The sequence below is a fragment of the Eleutherodactylus coqui genome, chromosome 3 (assembly GCF_035609145.1).
Source record: "Eleutherodactylus coqui strain aEleCoq1 chromosome 3, aEleCoq1.hap1, whole genome shotgun sequence".
NCBI classification, from domain to species: Eukaryota; Metazoa; Chordata; class Amphibia; order Anura; family Eleutherodactylidae; genus Eleutherodactylus; species Eleutherodactylus coqui.
The window spans coordinates 52,686,535-52,710,664 of NC_089839.1; the positions used below are offsets into that span (position 1 = coordinate 52,686,535).

Here is a 24,130-nt window from a genome sequence, read left to right on the forward strand (position 1 = left end):
ATGATTTACTAATACATGACAATTTTTTTTAGACTTTGGTTGTGACCCCTCCTAAAGTTATATTTACTTACCTCATGTGGCGTTCTGTGGCATAGTCGGCCAGATAAATGAAAATTCAACCAACCAACCGCTGTAATTACGACATATTGCCTTCTTGTAGTTCAAGCCAGAAACCACTAGGGGCTTGTTGATTACAAACACAGCACAGGTTAGATTGAGTTGCAGTCAATTCTATTTACATCGGTACTCGTTTTATTGTTGTCACTAACATTGTATAAAGCCTGCATTGGCATAAACATCCGACCTGATCAGACGGGTCTTTGACTAAACTTATATTGACATTTCAGAAAGATTCATTGGTGACAGTTTGAAACAATGTTGCACAAAATTGACACATGTTCAGCTTGTCATTCTATAATATACACCAATTATAAAATATACAAGCAAAATCATATTTCAGTTGGTTTAGGTCAAAATGGCTAATAAATTTCAAGCCCCGAACCGACTTGTACGGTCACTTCAGCTTATATGCGAGCACTTCTACTGTATGTAACGCATCGAACGACTGTCGTTGGGATTATTAGGGGGCTTTAATTTACACAATACAGTTCTAGATCAGCCAGCTATCCGTTTAGAGTCTACCAACATCTCGCTTCTTGCCTCAGGTCCCATCGTGAGCTCTTTCTATGTATATATGTACAGTATATATGTAGCACAGTACAGCAAGCCTTCTTTTCAGCCTGGAATAAAAGCCTGTCACTATGAGAATTCCTTATCGCTGTGTAAGGTATGTGCACCAATTTAAAGTGGCAGAATCCAATTCATATTATTAGTCCTAACCCCTTTATAGAATAATTTGGGTAAAAATCAATAGTAATTTAGTGTGTGTTCCATCTATACACATCAAACGTGTATAATAATAGCAGTATATACCTGGGTGTATTCGTGGTTATTGGAAATCTATGATTTTTTTTGAAGGTTTGCACATCTGTTTTTGGAATTGTTTTTTTCAAAGTGACAATTTTCACATTTGAAAAGACGACTTGTTAAGAAAGTCCTGGTTAGTCCTGATGTTCAGCTGACGGTTGCCACTGCTGGGGTCTTGTCTCCACCGTCGCCTTCAGCGCTCTCCACCTTGTTCAACTTAAAAATACTTTTCAGCAAACTCAAGACAGATGTGACAGTTTCTTTCAGGCTTTTTTCTAGCAGCCAGCCCTCACTTTCACATTCAGGATCTTCAGGGTTGGCTATGCTGTCCAAGCACGTGTGCAAGAAACGGAGCCCGATCATGTCAGCCACCTGGAGAAAATATTAAACCAAAAAAGGTATGAGTAACGCAAGAGGGATATAAACAAGAGAGGTTAGAGAATGGGATAGACATGGTTAAAAATGTGGATATTGGGAATTAATTGTCTGGGGTAGCGCATTCCAGAGAACTGGTGAAGCTCAAGAAAAGTCTTGGAAGACGAGAGTGGGAGGTACGGGTTATGGAGGGCATCATATTACAGAATACCTAGTGTGTTCACATTAGTGTCTTCTGTTTTGTCAGAGCTCTGGTGTTTTTGACTGCAAAAATATTGTAACCTTGTGGTTGAAAAGAAGGCACATCAGCAGAAATATTACGGACCGCATTATGAGTCAGTGGGTCAACTGGGATGAGTTTGAAAATGGATCTCATAACTATCTCGGTGCTGTTAATTGGGCTGTCCAGTTGTAAACTATTAGTGTGCTAGCCTGAAGATAGGCCATCAATAGGGGTCTATCATCCGAGCCTCCCCACTAATCAGCTGTTTCCCGGCCAGTGAGCTCCTGCACTAAGCTGATTTCTGCAGCAAGCAAATAGCTCTGTTGTCACTGTATTGGTCAGACTTGGTATTACAAGCAAATTTTTCATTGAGGTGAATGGGAACTTTGTCTTTACCAAGCCGGAAAATTGTCACTTTGGAGCTATGTGCTTCCTGCAGAAATCAGCTTAGTGCACAAGCACACCAGCTTAGTGAACGGATGATCAGGGCTCCCAGGCAGTGGATCCCCACCAATCTACTATTGATGGCCTAGCCTAAGGAGAGTCCATTAGTAGTTTACAACTGGACAACCCCTTTAAGATTGGAAGACATGATGGTAGTGTGCAGCGTTGCTCATTCTCAGGATCGGTGATGGTCCCAAAAGTCAGAATCCTACCAGCCATATCCTGCACAAAAGGTCCCGTCTCCTCCGATTTGATGATTCATCATTGTCAGCCTATCAGTGCCCCCACAACAAAATTGCTTACTTCTCTTTATTTCTTATGTGCTTGGTTCTATGGCTGTGCTTCTGTATCAGTTTGGTTCTAGTATTGTATCTAGCTACTGAGGTTGGTTCGTGTGCTATATTTATGTTATGCGCTTAGTTCTCATAGTGTTTATCCACTGCACTGTTCTGGTGCTGTATCCATGTTATGAGCTTGGTTCTGGAGCAGGTATTTATTATTATGAGATGGGTCTGATACAGGGCTCCATCTAATTTAAAGCCAGCACCCGTCCCGGTACAATGACAATATTGCTGCAACCTCAATGTTTCCCTGTGAGAGAAAATGTCAAATGTAACTTAGGATGATCATAACTTGTTCTCACATAGCAACCATTAAGATTGTGTACAAGTTACAGTAAAACTGTGATTTCTACTATGACTGTTATATCAGAATGGGATTGTTCTCAGTGAGAAAAACCAAATAATCTTGTAGATACGATACCTGTTAATTGCTAAAAAAAACCATGATGTTATAGCGAGCTTTCCAACCTACTCAGGGTTCTTCCTCGGGCATAATAAAATAGATCAGAAGATATATACATATATATATATATATATATATATACATATACACACACACACACATACACATGACAAGGCACAGCCATGGTGTGAGTAATTTGCACTTTAAAAAATGCCAGAACAGGATGAGCAGAGGAGTAAATATTTGATTAGTCCACTAATAAGGGATTTGAAAGTTATATGGTCTCTAAATTGGTGTTAGGGGGTCACCAGGCCAGTGTGTTATCTCTGCTCCAGATTTCTCATATTCTCCACTGTTGCAAAAAGCCCTCTCCTAGGTTCAGTCCATTCTTGATAGTGTCAAAGAAGTAGGTTCAAAAGCTCACAATAACATCATGTATTTTTGTTAGCTATTAAAATGTATCATATCTACAAGAGTACTTGGTTTCTCTTGCTGGGAACACGGTACCAAACTATTTTTGTTATATCAGACAAATGCTTAGTAGCAGAGTCAGCAAATAAAATCTATCATTTGCAATGCAGTATATATTCAATACATTTTTATTCTTTTCACATTTTTTTCATAATGCAGTAAAGGAATAATAGTTCTGATTACTATCTGAAAACTGTCAACAAGTTGCTGTCATTAAATCTTCCTTTGGTTTTTGTATAACTTTATGCCTTGTGTGAAAATACAGGACAGCTCAGCTCAATAATAGCTGATGCAGAGTGATACCTGATTACCTGGAGGCCCTCATTAATGCACAAAACAGCACCAAGTCAGAAACGTCCTGGTGCACGAATGATTGAGATTACTTACCTAATTAATTAATTTCCAGCAATTCTTGTCTCTTTTCGTAAACTTCAATGAAGAAGGCAGAGTACAAGAGTTGCCATCTCTTTATTGACTTATGGAAGTACACCAGATTTGGTGGTTGGGCATTATGCTGTTCTCCCGATTGGGAGCATTTGACATATACTGTAGATATGTAGAAATGTTTATGACGGGAATATCCCTTTAATGAACTAATCAGACGCACAATAGGGCATTAATTAGAGAAAAACAAAAATAACATCTGATGACAGAAAGTTATTGATCTTTCTATGTACTCAGGAGAAAAAAAGAAACTCTAAACAAAGTAAAACATGACAGAAGGTCATGAGATTAAATTAGTAAAGCCGTTTTCACATCTGCGTTGGAACCTCGGGCCGGAGCGTCCATCGTAGATTCGGCTCAAAATACTGGAAGAAAAACTTCTGCATGCAGCACTTTTTCTTCTGTCCAAAAGCTGGGCAGCTGAGCGGAAACCGAATGGACACCATTATGGTCAATAGGGTCCGTTCGACGCTGTTCGGTTCCGTCCTGAGACGGAGCTGTTCGGCTGTGGGGATTCCCCTTTCCTGGAAAGCGGAACCCTCGGAGCATGTGTAAAACCACCCCTACAAAGATATAGCTTCAGTTTAAAGGGGATCTCCTACTACACAGAAAGATGGTAAGGGTCTGGCACCGAGGACCGCTGCAGATCCCCAACCTGCCCAATCATCACTTCCTGTCACCATATTGGACATATCTGCACACAGTTCCCTCAAAACTATACTTCACTTTGATTTATCAAATCTCAACTATGGGATGGTATTGTATTAAAAGGGTTGCGATCTCTGGACAACCCCTATTAGTTAGAAGCGTCCCCTGATGCTACGATTAAAGGGTGCCCAGCTAACTGAGACCCCCAAAGATGAGCTTTAAAGTGTGAGTTATTCTCACAGCAGTTGTTGCATTCCACTCGCAGCGTCACAGGAAGAATAGTGCATTACACGGATTGTCTGTCTAACGCCTGATTGAGCAGCACTTTGTAGCAGTTCTCTGACTAAGGGCTCATTCACACGACTGTATGCGCGAAACGCTGTGTGGGTCATGCAGCGTTTTATCGGCCTGTGCAACCTGGCTACCACCGCGCATGGCGGCATATTTCACGCACGCTGGCATGTGACTTTTGTCTTTTTTTTTTTTTTTTAATTCCCCACTCTGTCTCATAGCGGAGTTGCGTACGTATTGTCGCCCATACCCAATGTATTGCATAAGGACAGCTTGGTATACGCTACCCATAGAAAAGAATAGTTATCGCCAAATGCGGTGAAACAGAGCAGGCGGCGATCTTTTTCTACATGCAGAGTTTACACGCTATTGTGAACGGATCAATGAAAATCCATGTGAAAACAGGGTTGTGTTAATGAGTCCTAATAGATGAGGGTCCTATGTGGGAGATGCTACTCCAGGGTTCCCCAACTCCAGTCCTCAGGGACCCCCAACAGGTCATGTTTTCAGGATTTCCTCAGTGTTGCACAGGTGATGTAATTATTGTCGGTCCTCAGACATTGCCACAGGTGTTCTTACTATAGGATATCCTGAAAACATGACCTGTTTGGGTGCCTTGAGGACTGGAGTTGTGCACCCCTTCCCTACTCTATAAACTCAGAGATCCTTAAGGGGTTGTCTGCCCTTTTTGTTACAGATGACCTATCCTCTAGATAGGTCAACAATAGTTGGACATGGGACCCCCACCCATCAGCTGATTGTTCGGCCTGCTGTCCAGTGCAGCAGGCCAGATGTTGTCATCTGCGGATTGGGGAGGAAGAGTGGACAAAGGCTTCACTCCCATTTAAATCAATGGGAGCGCTGCTCTGCTACAGCACTTCCTGCTCTGGTCAGGACTGGATGTGATGTCCAGACCACCAGAGAGGCAGGAAGTGGAGCAGCACTCCCATTGATTTCAAGGGGAGTGAAGCAGGCGCTGGCACTTCCTGTGCTGATAGCTAATGAAAATATCCAGCCTGCTGCACTGACACCAGCTACTAATGGGCTATCTAGAGGATAGGTCATCAGTGAAAAAAGGGCAAACAACCCCCTTAAGAAAGTATTTCAAAATAAGTTTTCTACACTCATTTTTTTCTATTAAAAAATCTTTATTAAACTTAATTTATATTTTTCTTTAGTCCTCACAGGGGGCTTGAACTTGCAATTGCCTGATCACTTGTACAATACACTGCAATACCTCAGTATATTGAACATTTACCGGCAAGCTAAATAGGAATTGGAAACCATGGTAGACCTTGCAGCCTTCACTAGGCCCCAGGATACCATGGTAAGCAAGTGGCACATTACAGTCTCATTGTGGGGAGGGGGCATAGGGGGACAAAGTAACTGCAACCTCTAAGTAGTTAAATAGTCAGGATAGGATTTATCTCCAATCCAGGTCACTGGGTGTCGGTTGTATTTTATAGCTGGCATCTGCTGTGTATGGAACTGGCTCAGGTCCTGAGAGTGCCATGCTCAGTCACCCATCATCTGCCGTACATGTACAATGGATGTCGAGAAGGAGTTAATGCATTTTTCTATTCATTGACTACAAGCAGTGATCTTGAAAATGGTGAAGACTCAAAACATAAAATGTATAAAAAAAATAGCATAGCTTTTCATTATGGCATTATTAAATGGGTTGTCCAGGTTAGAAAATCCATTTTCATACATCCTATGATAATTCTGAATTAATAGAGGGGGGGTCCTTTGTTCAGGATCCTCATTTATTGGTCACAGTGGAGGGAGATTATAAAGAGTATCTCTCACTGTCCTGCATAGACAACCCACTGATGTGAATGGATGTAATGCTTCATTTCTCCTGTGGGGGCACTGCAGGAAAACTGGACACCTAGTGCCAGGTTTCTTTCTCCGCTGATTACTGTTGATCTCTAGGGGTCTTATCAGTGGCACACTTTGCGAATAATTATATTGCCCTTACAAATAGGGATTGTCCAAAACAAAGAACACCTTTAAGCTTTATTCACGTGAAACCGTAGAAACAAATATCCTCAAAATGACATGTTTAAAACCTACCAATGTTCCCAAATACACAAGCATTTCCTAAATGTCTTCCTGTTTTACCTCCATTAGCCAGACGAGTAAGACCAGAGCCCCCATGGAACTCATCATGCTGGTGTAGTAGTGAAGCAGAGCCTCCTTGCAGCCCCTGTTCCATAAGTTCAGCTCCTCCGTTTGATGGTCGTAGCTGTAATGAGCGGAGTTGTTGGTCACCTGCATCTGGATGCATGGTCGGGGGGAGTTGGGGTTGCAGCAGCTAAATGGTACTCCATCAATCAAGAATTTGCCATCCACGTTACTTTTAATTCGACTACAAAGAAAAAAATATAAAATCAGCAAAAAAATGCAACACAATGCTCAAATATGATAAAGCTAACCAGCATTATTATCCCAGGCAGTGAAAGCATAGTCTCCAACCATCTTCTTCATTTCCAATGTAGCCCTGGCTCTTGGCCCATGCTTTCGTGCTCCCTGTTGACCCCCTTGAGATGTAATCCTAAACCCGATGACCTTATGGTATAGCCCTTGGTGCCTAATGGCCTAGCAGACACGCGTCTACTTTCAGGTGACCACATAGCATCCTGAGCCTAAAGTCTCATTGACTTAGTGAATCTGAGGACGCTATGGCTTAACCCACATCCTCGGTGATCTGGTAGATAATGTCAAGTCTTTGGTATCCAATGGTCACTTACCTCTTCCTTCTGAGCCTTTCAATTCACAGACAGGAAGCCATTAAAATATCACATTATACATTAAACAATCGCTGCATTAGGAAAAGCTACTCAATAGCAGCCTGCTCTATATTAATATAATAATCTTTATTTGTATAGCGCCAACTTTTTCTGCTGAGCTCTACTTTTTTTGGCAATCACGGCTTTCAGATGGGAAAAAAGAGATGGGTATCGCTCTCAAGGAATGAATAGCACGCAACAGACTTACCTGCTGTATTGAGGTTGTCATGGAAAACCAAGGTCGGCCCCTACAGCCTATAGCCATGATCATCTTATATTATAAAACCTCAATGAAAAGAGAGCACTCCCCATCTGTTCAGGACTTCTGGTCCTGGAGAGCACCAATCACAGGCCTAATACCAAGGTTCGGGGGATTAGCATGGGTTGGGAAAGAAAAAATGAAGGATCGCGCTCAGGGAGGGACCTCCAACCAGTAATACTGGTAATGTATGACTAGACCAAGTCACCACAACCACCGGTATCCACGAAAATTGGTAAAGCCAAAGGACGAGTCTACATGCTGCTAAAGAATATGATGTGGCCTGAGCGTACTTTGGCGTGCATTTCTGAAGCCCGAGCGTGTTTTGGTGTGCATTTTTTCGAACAACACCCACCACTGTCTCCAATGAAGGCAAATGTTTATATATATATATGTATATATATATATATATATAAAAAGGCGAAAGCCCTCACTGACTGACTCACTCACTCACTGACTCGCCACTAATTCTCTAACTTCCTGGTGTTGTACAAACATGAAATTTGCCACGACCATTCTTTAGGTCCTAAATAGGAAAAGTGACCGCCTATGTAATGTTACTAATAACACACGTGTACTGTACAAATGTGAAATTTGCCACGACCATCCTTTACCTCTTGAATAGGAAAAGTAAAGGAGTCGCAACTTCAATATTCAATTCAAAGTGTGAAAAACTGCAGAAATCTGCAATACATGAGAGAGTTCTTTTCTCATAAGCCATAGAGCTTAGGGAAATTATTTGTATACTGAGGAGAATCTACCTCGCCTCTTTGTGTACATACTGAGGAAAATCTAACTGACCTCTGTTTGTATATATTGAGGAAAATCTAACTGATCTGTGTGTATATACTGAAAAGAATCTAACTGACCTCTGTGTGCATATACTGAAAGGCTGTAAAGTACATAAGGAAGCGGCCATGGACTGTAGGGATGAAGCATACCTTTAAGGCTAAGAAGGGGCTGCAACTTCAAGTCTCGGGGTAAATTTGAATAAAAAGGGCTATTACCTTTAAGGGTAAAAAGTGAGGAGAGTGGGAGGTGTGGCACATTTTGTAGAAGGACATCAGTACATTCCGTCTGAGGAGAATCTAACGCTCCTCTATGTGTATACCTATTTTATTACTCGGTTCTTTCGAAGGACCCATGACTTTATAAAATTTCCGTGTAAACAACAGATAGATACCTGTACCAAATTAATTTGGGTGAAGCCGGGTATATCAGCTAGTATTACATATACAGTACTCTTTTTACCTTTTGTAACTGCTTGGGTGGTGGAGAGGGAGGGGGGCTTTTCCTGATATGTTCCCTCCAAAATGTGTTACAGAGCTGTACCCATATTTATCCTTTGGCAATAAACTCTCCATTGATAAGACATCTTCATTACCAGTGTGTACATTTGCCCTTTGGCTTCACCAGTTTATGTGGATACAGGGGTTTGTGGAGACTTGGTCTGGTCCCTCACATCAACCTGGTGAAGTAAGTGAAAGGTTTACTTTATTCCATACATACAATCAGTATTATGGGTTGTAGGTCACTCCTTGAGCGTGATCAATTTTTTTTCTTTCCTAACCCACGTCTTTCAGACGTCAGAGAACAGATTCCGCAGGGTGGTGAACATCCTCCTACTCAACTTGACCCATGCCTGCTGCAGCAACTCCATTAGTTGGTGCACATTTTGTGGATAAGTGAAAGCAGATCTCAAAGCTGAATATCCTAGACATGTTCAATGTGGTTACAGTCACTGTCATGTTTCTCCAACCACTCTTGGATGGAAGCTTGATGACATTGTCCTGTTGAAAGATAGCACTGTGGTCGGGGAAGATTTCCTGAAGATATTGATGCAGATGGTCAGCTAACAGGTCTCTGTAGCATTCACCATTCAAGAATTGCAGTAGGATGACCAACAGTTATAGGCCATGCCAAGAAAACGCTCCCCAGACCATGACACTGCCACCACCGGCCTATTAAGCCCCAACTGTCCACCCATGGAATACAACTTCATGATGTTTATGCCAGATGCAGACCCAACCATCCATTTGGCTTCAGCACGAAACAGGACTCATCACCTCAGACAACCTTTTGCCTTGTGTCCAAGATCTATTGATGCCTTTCCTGAGCCCATGTGATGCATTTTTGGCGATGACATGGGGACATCAGGGATATCTTTTGTGGTCTTCGGCTATTGAACTCCAGTCAATGGAAGGTATGTTGCATGGTCATTGTGAATATTTGTCTAACTTCCTAGCTGTTGTGCTGTTGGATCAGGTGGTCTAGTGTGGCACCTCATTGCTGAGATACCAGACATGCCACCTGGCATTCACCTCTAGGATCAACCACTGTGTGATTGTCTGTCCATGGATCTACTAGTTTTGGTACACTTTTGATACCGGGAACAGCCAACAAGTGTGACTGTTTCAGAAATAATGGAACCACATCTCCGGGTACCAACAATCTGCCCATGCTCAAAGTCATTCAAGTCATTACATTTACCCATGACTGCCCAATATTGCCTTCTGCTGTGCAGAGAAGAGGTCAGCACATTATCCGAGAGCAATTCCTGATGCGGATGTCACATGGTGCTGCGTTACTGATCACAAGGTGTAAGCTGTTCCTAATGTAGTGATTGTTCCATGTAGATCCATGTAACTGGCCATGTATTTAGGATAGGTCATCAATATGAGATTGGTGGGTGTCTGGCTCCCTACAACCCCAACAATCATCTGAGCACTGCAGCAACCTTCAATCAACCGATTCTAGTAGTGCGGGAAGTTGGGCCCCCACCTATTCATTGTCCACTAAGCACAGTGTCATATTTTGTAACTACTGTGCCCGGTATTGCTTAGTCCCATTCAGGGTGCAGGGCCAGGGTGCAAAAGTTTATCTTGGGGCCACCCAACTTCTCTTAACCCCTTAATGCAGAGGCGGAACTTGAAGCTTCTGGGCCCCAATACAAAACCTGTAACAGGGCCCCAACTATAATGCTTTATTCATAGTACTGGGCTCCATATATGGAGAAGAGAGGCCTTATGGGCCCCCCAAAGCTCCTGGGCTCGGGTACAACTGCATCCCCTGCATCTCCTATAGTTACGCCAGTGCTTGAATGGTATTCAGAAACAGTGAGCTGCAGTCCCAGGCACAGCCTCTATGAAACATGCCGGTCTGATATTGATAGTGAGCTGCAAAGTGAGCTGCAGTACCAGGCACAGCCTCTATGAAGCATGTCGGTCTGATATTGAATGGACCATTCTACCCTATGAATGGACCACCAAAATTGAAGTCCCTGAAAACCCCTTCAAGTGGCTTTCACACTTGGCAGGCGAATCGCACTAAGATTTTCAAGCTCGAATCATTTTGTAGCACAGGATTTCCTGTGTAATCTAATTCACAGATGGTGCACAGATACAGTAAGCTGATCACAGGGCGTCCCGCTGCTCGGGCTGCCAGTGATCAGGTGTAATCTGGAGGGGAACCCAGTTCAGTTTCCTTGCAGATCGACCACAGGGAAAGTTGAGCACTACATGGTGCCCACTGACATCAATCGGATGCACAGATATGTTGGGACCTTGATGGATGTGAGTGGTCTTATACCCAACGGAGCTGGTGAGGGAGAGGCCTGCCGTTGAGCTGAGCAAAGAAATGATTCATTTGGCATACCGAGGTGCCCGGTATAGGTAGCCTGCCACGTAGGAGAGCTGGGGAAGGAATTATGTGCCACACAGAAGGACAGGGGAAGGAGTGGTACTATACACAGGTGTAATAAACATACCCATTTGCCCAGTACCCACTACCCAACCAATCAAAAAAGCATCAAACTATATATCAAAAACCTAGTCTTATACTAGGTAAAGTTACTGAACTTCTGCTTCTACAGTACCCTAGTTATGCTTCTGACTTGGTACTTTACCCTTCACCCACCAATACCAATAATTTCCTAAATTACACCCCTATCTATTGATGACATATCATTTGACCCATTAGCCTATATAACAATGAATCAAGAGTCCAAATTTCTGCTCTGGCCTAAAGTCCCAGTTTATCCTTGGAGTAACAGCTATTATTAATTGTCCTTACCTACTGAGGTAAGGGTTTGTCCCAAGTGAGTTTTGATGCTCCTTGAATACATGGAGCGGTGGTCAGGCATCTGTGCCTCATATATTTAGGACTACTGGAGGTAGCCAAATACAGCGCTTGACTCTATTCCCCAGTACCAGAGGTAGGACCTCCAACGATCATTTAGTTAAGCCCTATCCTGTAGATAGAAGATAACATTTTGGTGGGACAACCCCTGTAATCATAGAAGTGGGCCCCCATCTACTACTCTGGTAGTACCCATACCTAGTAATACAAACTTTGTATGTATGTATTACACACATATAGTGAACCCCAATCTGCATAAGTTTGGCCGGGCACAGGAAAGCTGGTAAACAAGTGGTTGGATGCGCATTACAACCAGGTGGTTGAGTTAGTTAATTCAAAGTTATGGAACTTAGAAAGATGGGGAAGGTCTAGCCAGGGTCTACAAAAGTACAGCTTACATTTTAGTAACCATGGAGCTCTTGTTTTTCCACATCGTCACCAGGACTTAATATTAAAGATGTTTTCCAAGTATGTGACCAAATTTTTAAAAAAGTGTTCCACTAATACTACCTAGTGTAATAGTTGAGTACAGAGAACGCCGGCCAACCTACGCGGTAGCTTGCATTCTTCTCTTCTGCTGACATAATTTACATCCTGGCTCTCCTATAAATACACTACCGTTCAAAAGTTTGGGGTCACCCAAACAATTTTGTGTTTTCCATGAAAAGTCACACTTATTCACCACCATGCGTTGTGAAATGAATAGAAAATAGAGTCAAGACATTGACAAGGTTAGAAATAATGATTTGTATTTGAAATAACATTGTTTTTACATCAAACTTTGCTTTCGTCAAAGAATCCTCCTTTTGCAGCAATTACAGCATTGCACACCTTTGACATTCTAGCTGTTAATTTGTTGAGGTAAGCTTGAGAAATTGCACCCCACACTTCTAGAAGCATCTCCCACAAGTTGGATTGGTTGGATGGGCACTTCTGGCGTACCATACGGTCAAGCTGCTCCCACAACAGCTCAATGGGGTTCAGATCTGGTGACTGCGCTGGCCACTCCATTACCGATAGAATACCAGCTGCCTGCTTCTGCTGTAAATAGTTCTTGCACAATTTGGAGGTGTGTTTAGGGTCATTGTCCTGTTGTAGGATGAAATTGGTTCCAATCAAGCGCTGTCCACTGGGTATGGCATGGCGTTGCAAAATGGAGTGATAGCCTTCCTTATTCAGAATCCCTTTTACCCTGTACAAATCTCCCACCTTACCAGCACCAAAGCAACCCCAGACCATCACATTACCTCCACCATGCTTAACAGATGGCGTCAGGCATTCTTCCAGCATCTTTTCATTTGTTCAGCGTCTCACAAACGTTCTTCTTTGTGATCCAAACACCTCAAACTAGGATTCATCCGTCCACAACACTTTTTTCCAGTCTTCCTCTGTCCAATGTCTGTGTTCTTTTGCCCATCTTAATCTTTTTCTTTTATTGGCCAGTCTCAGATATGGCTTTTTCTTTGCCACTCTGCCCTGAAGCCCAAAATCCCGCAGCCGCCTCTTCACCGTAGATGTTGACACTGGTGTTTTGCGGGTACTATTTAATGAAGATGCCAGTTGGGTACCTGTGAGGCGTCTGTTTCTCAAACTAGAGACTCTAATGTGCTTATCTTCTTGCTTAGTTGTGCAACGCGGCCTCCCACTTCTTTTTCTACTCTGGTTAGAGCCTGTTTGTGCTGTCCTCTGAAGGGAGTAGTACACACCGTTGTAGGAAATCTTCAATTTCTTAGCAATTTCTCGCATGGAATAGCCTTCATTTCTAAGAACAAGAATAGACTGTCGAGTTTCAGATGAAAGTTCTCTTTTTCTGGCCATTTTGAGCGTTTAATTGACCCCACAAATGTGATGCTCCAGAAACTCAATCTGCTCACAGGAAGGTCAGTTTTGTAGCTTCTGTAACGAGCTAGACTGTTTTCAGATGTGTGAACATGATTGCACAAGGGTTTTCTAATCATCAATTAGCCTTCTGAGCCAATGAGCAAACACATTGTACCATTAGAACACTGGAGTGATAGTTGCTGGAAATGGGCCTCTATTCACCTTTGTAGATATTGCACAAAAAACCAGGCATTTGCAGCTAGAATAGTCATTTACCACATTAGCAATGTATAGAGTGCATTTGTTTAAAGTTAGGACTAGTTTAAAGTTATCTTCATTGAAAAGTACAGTGCTTTTCCTTCAAAAATAAGGACATTTCAATGTGACTCCAAACTTTTGAACGGTAGTGTACCAACACACATTGCGTTGGAGCGAGTGACCATGCGCAGTTGAAGGTTTGGTAGATGTGGCTGTGCATTCTTGGGAGGATTCGGTGCAATTTTTGGTCCCGATCACCCGCCCCTACAATGTGAATTTAGGCCAGATGTCAGAAGACATGAATAGGACCGGAGAAGCACTTACGAAAAGAGCATGGACATGGTGTCCCGAGTCACGTGCCGGGCAACTGGCAATTGAGCACAATATAGGTACACAAGGTGCATTAGTCATGGCTGTATTGAGCTGATATAGAGCTAATGCTGCTTGGATGACAAAGTCCCGGAATACCACTGTAATGCAAAACTATGGTCAAAATACACTGGTGCCCCACCGGTGTTAGAAAGTAGTAATAGACTTAGGTCAGGCAGGAACTTTCAAATGATGATCAAGGGATTATTCTGACTGTCATTATGGTTTAGGGATGGAATTTTCTCCATCAAATGGGGTAAATTGGCGTCTGCCTCATTGTTTTCTTTGCCTTCCTCTGGATCAACAAGGAGGGTGGAAACAAGCTGAACTGAATGGACATGTTACACACGGCTGAGTCCAGCGTGCCACCAATCCCCGCTACACGATAGCAAGAACAATTTTTTTGCGCACACACGAAATGCGCGGACAAAACATGCTTATGAGAACAAGCCCATTAAAATCAATGGGTTCTATTCTCTGTGTGTAGCGCACACAGATTTTACGTGCGCAAAAAATTGCGCAAACACAGCCGTATGACGCCGCCCTTAATGCGAAAAATACATAATTTATGCTTATAGTCCTCGCTGTGAACATACATCACAGCTCTGCTGAAAAATCAACTCCTTATCTTGTGGAATACATTTCCTGGCCGGCTTCGTATAACCGCCGCAGGCGTTCCGCAATGGAAAACCCGCAGCAATTACACTGAAAAACCGCAGTGGCCAAATGCTGTGGAATTGGCTGCCGTTTTTGAAGCGGATCTGCTGTGGGATTTAACCCTTGTAATTCCAGGGTTGGATGCCGCAGCATAAAGTCATGCTGCGAATTTAGAATCTGCAGTGTTTTTAAAAAACGCTGCAGATTTTTTGCGCAAATTTTCCACACTTTGTGAAGAAACTTTACGAAATCTCCTCCATGTGGCTTCTACATGCACAGCATTTACAGTCCGCCTGTATGTATTCTACGTTTGTCGGGCACTTACGTTCCTGATCTCAGCCTCCTCTTGCAGCCAATTTAGTAGCGAGGTAGCTATTATTTTAGTACGGAGTCTCCGAGGCGTCATGAAAATGCACAGTCCCTTCTCTGTCTTCCTCCTTCCTCTTTCTTTCCTGCGCATGCACTGTTTGTAGTCCAACGTATATGCAGTACTTCCATAGCCAAGCTATCAACAGCAGCGAGCGCACTGCATGTATGTCGGGCTCAGAACGCAGCCTGCTCAAGATTTCTGTATGGAAGTAGATGTCATTGCTAATGTCTTTCAAACCATATCCAAATGTGTAAACCGCAGCAGTTGTCACCTCTAAGCTCACCGCTGGAATGCAAAAGACAATCCAGCCAGGTCGAAGCACCCTGGTATTAGAATCCATCTCCATACGGTACTTTATTTTCCAAAAACAATGTACAAAACTGCAATGTTTCAGCTTATGCCTGAAGAAGGCTCATAAGAGTTGAAGCGGTGCACTTTTTATACAATGTTTTGGGACAATAACATACGAGGCGGAGATGCTGACGTCATTCTTCTTTTGGAATGATCACAAATGTCTTCTGATTACAAAGCCGTCGCTCAGCGAAAAGGGAGGGGCTATGCATCAAGAACCGTAGCTTTTGCGCTATGGGAACGCCCCCAGAACATTAACCAGCTCCTTTTTTAGGACATTAGACTTTATTTCCTTGGAAATGAAGAGCGTATAAATAGCAAGATAGGTCTCGGCATGCATGTAGGTGCTCTACAGGATGTTCGCAGTGGTTTGAGGGGCATTAATCTGATAACAGAATCCCTTCGGGGTGTGGTCACACGTCGCTTTTTTGCTGCAGATTTTGGTGCAGATCTGCAACAGATTTCACTCTTTCAATTGAATTCAAATTGAAGGGATGAAATCTGCAGTAAATCTGCACCAAAATCTGTGAAAAAGGGCTTATTTAGATGAGCGTCATTTAACACTCAGAGAGCCGCGCTAAAACAGCACGGCTATCTGGGCGTTAACTAGGGTGAACGAAAAGCAGCTGCAAACACGTTGCGGTTTCTATTAGTGAGTATGCCGCTCCCTTCCTTTCCACCCTCATCACCTCCCTTTTCCGGACGGCTCCCATAGGAGTCTAAGAGAGCAGCCGGCAAAAGATAAGACTTGTCCTTTCTTTTGACGGAGAGAAATCTCGGCATAAAAAAAACGCGACTTTCTTTTGACGTGATTTTTTTCGGGCCGTCAAAAAATCGTTCATCTGAAAGAACCCATAGAAAACCGTAGGTTCTTTTAGATGCGCTTTTTTGATGCACCTATTCAGCGTCAAAACGACGCACGTGTGAAAGAAACCTAAATCGGCACCAAATCAACAACGTGTGAACGCACCATTGTTCTTTGTTTTTTTTCATTTTAAGGGTAGTTTCACACGGGCGATTGAGACAAAATCCCATCTTTTTTTTTTTTAGGGATTTAGGGATCACTGTCACTTGCGATTTTCTAGCGCTTTTTTAGCGCGTAAGTCAATAGGACTTTCTAATTACAAGTTGGTGCGTTGTGATGCAATAAAATGAAGGCTCCATAGGGAAGCATGGGAGATGAAATGCGGCCATTTTTTCTTCTCACAACGTTGCATCAGTGAAAACATCTCACATGTGAAGTAAATCATGGGTTTCATAATTCTGCGTTTTTACTCACTCTCACATCACGCGATTTTATTGCCCGTGTGAAACTATCCTTAGAAACTACACACCATAAATGACATGAAGCATTTTTCTACCGGTTGGTACAATTCTGATGATACCAAAATTATATATTTTTGTTAAATTTCTCCCTTGATGGAGCCTTGTTGGAGCTCGTGTTTTGGGGACGAGCTATACGTTTTTCTTGGTACCATACTGGGTAGATACGGCTTTTTAAAATCACTTTCATTGTGTTTTTTGGGGGAGATGAAATAAACAAAATAAGCATTTTGGCTCTGTTTTATGAAAATGATGGGTTTTCTTCAATTTCTTGTTTTTGTTTTTTTTACAAAGAGAGGGAAGTTGCAAAAAAAAGTTGTATTTTTTAGTCACTTTTTTTTTTTTTAACCCTTTTTATGTCCTTGTAGGAGACTTGAACCAGAAAAGCTATGATCTGCATGATAATGCATTGCAGTACTTCTGTACTGCAATGCATTATTGCTTACAGTAATGATCACAGGCCATGGCAGGCCTGAATGCCACTGTTTGGGGTCCGGTGGCCACGGCAACCCATCAGTCCCCTCCGCGATTACATAGCAGAGGACTGGTAACGTCACAGAGGGTGTAGGCTCCCTATATAAAACCTTTGCATGCTGCGATCTACATTGAGAACACCGATTCCCGCTGTTGCAGCTGGAGAGCGGCTGTCAGTCATAGCCGTCTCTCGCTGTGGAAGGCACAGATGACTTCTGAACCTGTGCCACCCACAGGGCGTAAGATTACAGCCTGTGGCATTAAGGGGGTTAAAATCCATATTGAAGTACAGAATGCACTACGTACACCAGGTCTCATTTATGAAATCTGTCTACAAGTAAGACTGTCCTTATTGCCCATAGCAACCAATCACAGCTCAGCTTTCACTTTTCCTGAGCTGCTTATAAAACGAAAGCTGCGCTCTGGTTGGTTGTTATGTGCAACAAGGACGGCCGTAACTGTTGGACACTTTTCATAAATGGCGCCCAATGTGTTCTGCCAGCAATTATACCCGCTGTTCAGAGTTCCTCAAGAAGTACTAATTGCAATTTACCACTATTTTCCGACACAGCCCGGTAAATAGCAAACATTACCTGCAGCAAATAATGTTCGTGTCGGGCCCGCGGCACACTGGTGTATTTGGGGCCACGGACAGCACACTCCCCATTATAGGGCCACAAGGACACTGATGTTTCTTCACACAGACCAATGGTCCCTGTGAAAAATACGAATACATGTGAATGTGCGGCCCGCGTGTAAATCAGACCACCGGACAGGTGAGCGTGCGCTCTCCAATGCAAGCCGCACCCAAGTCTCTGAGGCGCAACTCGCACGCATGGGAAGTGTGCCGGAGGCCTAATGGTCAATAATGCTCATAGCCTTCGGTAAGTTTGAGCGGTTCGGTGGACATCATCCTATTGTTATTGTATACCACCACATAGGTACAAGTGGCAGCAAACACCTTTCCAAGAAACTTAGGCGCAACTTGCCTGTGGACAGCATACTGATATACACGGACACAGCACATTCACATGCATTGGTGGGTCCCACTTCTCGTCCATAGGAGTAGGACCTCCCATGAGGTTTCACGCCGTCCATGTGAATAATCACCCATGTGTATAGCCCTGTAGGCTATAATGGGGCTGTCCGTGGAAATTAAGTCCATTTACGTCAAACGATATATTGCTTAAATGAGCGAACGACATCATCATTCGCTCGGGCCGCCCGTTTATACAGCAGATACATCGTTTGCTTCATTGAAATGAGAATCGTTCAGTCGTTCACATTCGTTCGCATGCGGAATCCGACTCTGTGCCCGGCCGGGTACCCTCGCGTTCCCGTCCGCAGTCTTTTTTATGTGTGCTGCGAATGTGCTGGCCATCACGTCAACGCACATGCGCAGTACAGATAATGCTGCGCCATTGCTAAGCATTGGGCCTCAGGGTATTTTCACATATTGCAGCAGAAAAAACATGTCCGCCTATGATGGATGGAGTTTGTAATGCTGCCAGGCTATTAACTATACTTCTATACAGTCTGTGAGTTGAAACGGGGACAGCGAGGGATGACAATCTAAATTCACTTCTTAGTATATTTTTGGAGGAAACCCACACAAACCTGGGGAGAACATACAAACTCCATGCAGATGTTGCCCTTTGTCAGGACGCCAGTACTGTCTCGGCCACCATGAGGCCAACACCGCAGGTGATAAATGCCTAAGAAAGCATTGTATTATTACTTGGGTCTAGGGATAATCTCCATTTCTCTGGGTGGAGAATAGGAACATAATAATTTGGCTAATAGATGCGTGGAAGAGGCAGTAACACAGAATACACTACTGGCCTGGCACCCAGGGGTTAATCCATCTTCCGAACATTATCTCAGCGAGTGGAGATTGTGCTAAGATGGAGTGTGTGTATTTTCTGGTGGATTAACCTGCAGGTCCACAATCCTTAAACATGGATAATAGTGAGCTAATAAGCCAGATCTGTGCTATATATAACCCGGAAACATGGCCTCTCCGCACCGCCGTCTCCTCTAGGCTCCTGGCGTCACGACGTAATATCCACTAACGAGCAACACCATAACCACGTAGGAGAATACAGAGATAATGCGGCTTGGGCAGTTTAGTTGCAGTATTTGTAACTTATACCCACCATACAAAACACAACATATGCTATATGACCAAAGCCATATATAATATAGGTAAAGGTAAAGTTTAGAGATGAGCGAGCATACTCGCTAAGGGCAATTACTCAATCGAGCATTCCCCTTAGCGAGTACCTGCCCGCTTGAAAGAAAAGGTTCGGCTGCCGGTGGCGGGCGGGGAGCGGCGGGGGAGCGGGGAGGAACGGAGGGGAGATCTCTCCCCTCGCTCCCCACTGCTCACTGCCGCAACTCACCTCTCACCCTCACCGGCAGCCGAACCTTTTCTTCCGAGCGGGCAGGTACTCGCTAAGGACAATGCTCGATCGAGTAATTGTCCTTAGCGAGTATGCTCACTCATCTCTAGTAAAGTTCCTGGATGCAAGCATCAAGTTTTCTTGGAAGACTGTTTTTGCGGGGTGGTTTGCCATTGCCTTCCCCAGTCATCTTTTACCCCCCAGCAAGCTGGGTACTCATTTTACTGACCTGGGGAATTGGACCCACAACCTTCAGGTCATGAGCGAGAGCATTTCTGCTGCCTTTAAACTCTCTGCCACATGGGGCACAGCAATATATTATAGGACATTAATAATATCACCAAACTTGGTTCAAGCATTTCCAAGTACCGGACAACAGAGACAAACTTTTAAACCTATCAGTCCATCTAGTGATATAAATACCCAATAAATGACATGAGCTGGTCATAGACATATATTGTAGTATAATGAAACGGTAACTAGTGTTGAGTGACCGCTAGAGCCTCTTCCAGTAGGCCGAGGCTCGGATACAACAATGGCCAACAATGGTCCACCCAAAGAAAACCCCATCTGGAGGTGACTCAAGAGACAATCACTTACCTCTAAGGTCTATTTCATATGGGGTGAACACACATGGCCTATTAGATGTTATTGATGATCTGTTCTTTATATTCAATGATAACTACAAAAGGTTACAATGCATTAAAAGTGGACATGAACGTGTTTTGTATAGATGGAGCTGGACCTCTGAATCATCTCCTCTAGAGGAACCCCTGGCTAACACTACATATGGGTATTGGTCTATTTTTTTTATCTCTTCCATATAGATGGAGGATGGGGATCAAGTGACAACTGAACATCATTATTTCCACAACCTGCATTTGGTACATCAAATAGCTTGCAATGCCTAATAGAGACTTATAGGTGAGATGGGGAGTGGGCCGCTGGGAGACGGAAGGGGTCTCTGCTAGAGCTTTTTTTCCCCCAGTGCTTAAATTTGTTAGTTGCTGCCAAATGCTGTGTTGTGACGTCAACCTAACGCCACTGCCATACTGTACCCATACAATAATGTCATATGACAGTAAATACACAGTGTAAATCAGCACATCACCCTCAGAGGCAGCCATGCTACATTGATAATGACGAGTCCTCATGAGTAACGCAACTGCAGCAAACTAGGGGTCCATACGGCATTCTAAGTTCTTCACTGAGATGGTCCAGGCCTGTTAGACCCCACAACCCCTCATTGACCTTCTGTCCCTCAACCTACAGTTTAAGCAATAAATACACTGCAGTAAATCAGCAGGCCACCCTCATAGCCAGCCATGTAGACTGATAATGACGATTCCTCATGAGTAATGCAACTGTATAGGTCCCTACAGCATTCTACGTTCTTCACTGAGATGTTTCAGGCCTGTTAGACCCCACAACCCTCATGGACCTTCTGTCCCTCAACCTAGATGTTAAAACGATTGAGGTCCTTAAATATTGAAGACCAGGGACATCGGCCTCATGTGTTCTACCAATAATCCAGCTCCCTTAATCCTACCCTAGCATGATCCACATAAAGTAGACACTAAATCCACAACAGGAAAGTGTGATGCAGTAATACATCTATTATCCCTTCCCCACATATGAATACAAGGATTTCTGCAAGCCCCATGAAGAATAATAGGACAGTTGCAGAAAGGTCTGAATACCCTTATTGGTGCGAACAGAACCGCGATGAAAAGCAGCTTTAGTATTCTCCATGTCCAAGAACATGAATGTCAACACAATATTTGTTTGATGAAGCTTTAAGTAGCTTCAAGGGCGTGCGTATATAATTGTTGTGGGTTAGCCAATAAACGTATAACCTCTGTAAGAGGATTTAACACTATAATGCATTTTCTTGAAGTTACTACTCCGGTAGACCAAATGACAACCTCAAATATGGACGGATATAGCATATATATAGGACTCAACTCAAAGAATAAGTGAGGTTAGCGCAATTATATATATATATATTGGAGATAGATAAAAATATTCCTATAAAAACTGTATAGCAGATCTGAATTAGCCATTTGGCACAGACAATCTGACAATGCATTGTGCGGCTTGGGTCTACTTACTCTTTGACCTCCTTGGAACTGAAGTCCAGGTATCGGTTGCTGACCCACTGGATCTCAAACCAATCTCTGTACCCATTGTTCCCACAGCACTTGAACTCAATCTGGAGCAGATCAATGGTCTTCTTCATGAAGCATCTCCCTGGGGTGTCTGTATCCTTGTAGTAACGCATCCCGTTCTTTAGCCCATGTGACAATGTGCTCTCCAAAGACCCCCTGGTCACCAAGCACAAGACAGCAATAAAGAACATGAAAACGTTGAAGAACAGGCAGATGATCAGGTAGGGTTTCAGCATCGGCTTCCACTTTGCAAATTTTGCCGGATCCAAAGAATCGTAACAGATTTTCCCAGCAAATGCGTTGAGGGTACAGGCCAGCGCCCCCATAAGAATAAGGGAATTGGGCACAAAATGGCTTTCAGCATTATCCATCACCTCACTTCTCTTCCTCAGCTCGATTTTGAGGAACAATCCCATGGCAAAGAGGGCGATGCCGGCTAAAACACTGCACCAATTCAGCAGCCATAACCCTTGAGCCAATTTGACTCGTTTCCTAAGGTTGAACTTCATTTTCATCATCGCCATGTTGATCTCCTGAAGATTGGGGCTTTGCTCGAAATTTCAATGGTTGTTTGACTGGATTAAGAAGTTGACCTTGAGGACACCAGTCAGTCCATAAGTGGTTGCAGGGGGTTTGGCCCTTTCATACTGACCATCCTACTCTAAAGATGGAGGAAGAAAGTTCCTATGTGGGATCCAAGTGCTAGTAATAGCACGAGTCTGAAATGTTATCAACCGAGAGGACCTACAACTATCTCTGGTGGCCTACTTCCCACCGAAGGAGAAGAAGCTTGAAAGTTTCAGATGATTAAACCTACAAGTGCTGTACGTCACCTAAATACCTCTAATCTCCTTCATCCCATTTGTAAGGATCTCTGCCAACCTGATAATCAGCAGATGTAATCCTCGTTTTACTGGTTACTGGATTTCTCCTTCTACATAGGGTGATGCATTTTACAGCCCGGCAGCCAATATTATTTGCAAAATGAGTAAAAGTACTTACATTATACCTAATGGTTTAAAACTTTGTAAGTGATTGAGTAGAGTAACATACGTAGAAAAGAGGGGGCCAGAGCAAAGAACAAAATGGGATGACCGCATTATGGCTCCAGGTTTTGCCATTCAGGACACAAGAGTTTGTTTGGACTGATTGGGGTCAGAAGAGGTAAAGTTCAGACTGTATTCTAGATCTCTGATCAGGTTTCTATCAGGGTTTGAATATCCTAAAACAGTTTTGGTTATTCAACCGGAACCCATCGTGGAACCACTCACTTTAAAGGGGTTTACCAGGACTTAAAAAAATGTAGTTTCTACAGCTCGAATGGAGTACAATCCGGTGTAGGTCCTAACAGAAGTCACCGAAAATGGCTTTTCAGTTATTGACCACAGAGCTTCCGTACCAGATTCTTCCTCCGGTATACATGCAGGTATCACACTATAGACACACCTCAGGAAGAATCGGGTACGAATCTGAAACACGTAGTGAAAGCTCTCAATAAAGGTTACCAAAAAATTTTCAACTACTTCTTTTAGGATCTGCTCCATCCTAGCTGTAGAACTGGATCACAATCTCTTTATCTGAAATTTAGGCGTCTATGGAGTCGGCAGCGGTCCGAAGGTTGTTGGTCATGCCTATATGTTGTGTACTCATGACTAACCAGGTGAGCATCATTGTATTAGGGTGGTTGCACATCTGCACCCGGGGTTCCACTTGGGTAGGAGGAATGGGGAATCCCCGGGGCTGAACGACTCCGTCTCACGATAAAACCGAACAGCGCTGAACAGGCCCTACTGACTATAATGGGGTCTATTCGGTTCCGCTCATCTGCCCGGCTTTTGGACGGAAGAAAAAGCGCTGCATATTTTGAGCCGGATCTGTATTGGTACCTTCACTTGGAGGTTCCAAAGTAGATATGAAACCGACCTTAGTTATCCATGGCAATCTACGCATGCAGCACTTGTTCTGTCTTTTAGTTACATGCCGAAAATTTTAGGGGTAGGAATAGTATAAAATAAAGAAATATAGCTTATTCAGCTCCTTCAGTGCCCCCCATCCAGCACAGAAGTCCCCACCACTCTGATTGTGGAAGAAGCTGTGGCGGCCATTTATTGTGCATGTGACCACGCAGCTGACATACTGTTCATGGCAAAATCATCGCTGAAGCCTGTGATTGGCTAAGTGG

The 24,130-nt window shown here is 43.4% G+C and overlaps 1 protein-coding gene across 1 annotated transcript; it reads right to left on the reverse strand.

The window, feature by feature from the left end:
* Positions 1–368: 368 nt before the first annotated feature.
* Positions 369–22,584, reverse strand: PRPH2 (peripherin 2). Its single transcript, XM_066594505.1, has 3 exons — positions 21,892–22,584; positions 6,692–6,938; positions 369–1,299 (listed from the first exon to the last, which is right to left on the reverse strand). The coding sequence occupies exons 1-3, from the start codon at positions 22,470–22,472 to the stop codon at positions 1,075–1,077; spliced, it is 1,053 nt and encodes a 350-aa protein (XP_066450602.1). The 5' UTR covers positions 22,473–22,584; the 3' UTR covers positions 369–1,074.
* Between the last annotated feature and the right edge of the window lie 1,546 nt (positions 22,585–24,130).

What these genes read in the sequence shown, in the direction of transcription:
- PRPH2 (XM_066594505.1), bottom strand. Translation starts at nt 22,472, where the DNA reads ATGGCGATGATGAAAATGAAGTTCAACCTTAGGAAACGAGTCAAATTG. An exon ending in AGTTCCAAGGAGGTCAAAGA is followed by an intron (nt 6,939 to 21,891) that starts GTAAGTAGACCC and finishes TTTTCTTTGTAG; the next exon opens with TCGAATTAAAAGTAACGTGG. An exon ending in TACTCGTCTGGCTAATGGAG is followed by an intron (nt 1,300 to 6,691) that starts GTAAAACAGGAA and finishes TATTTTCTCCAG; the next exon opens with GTGGCTGACATGATCGGGCT.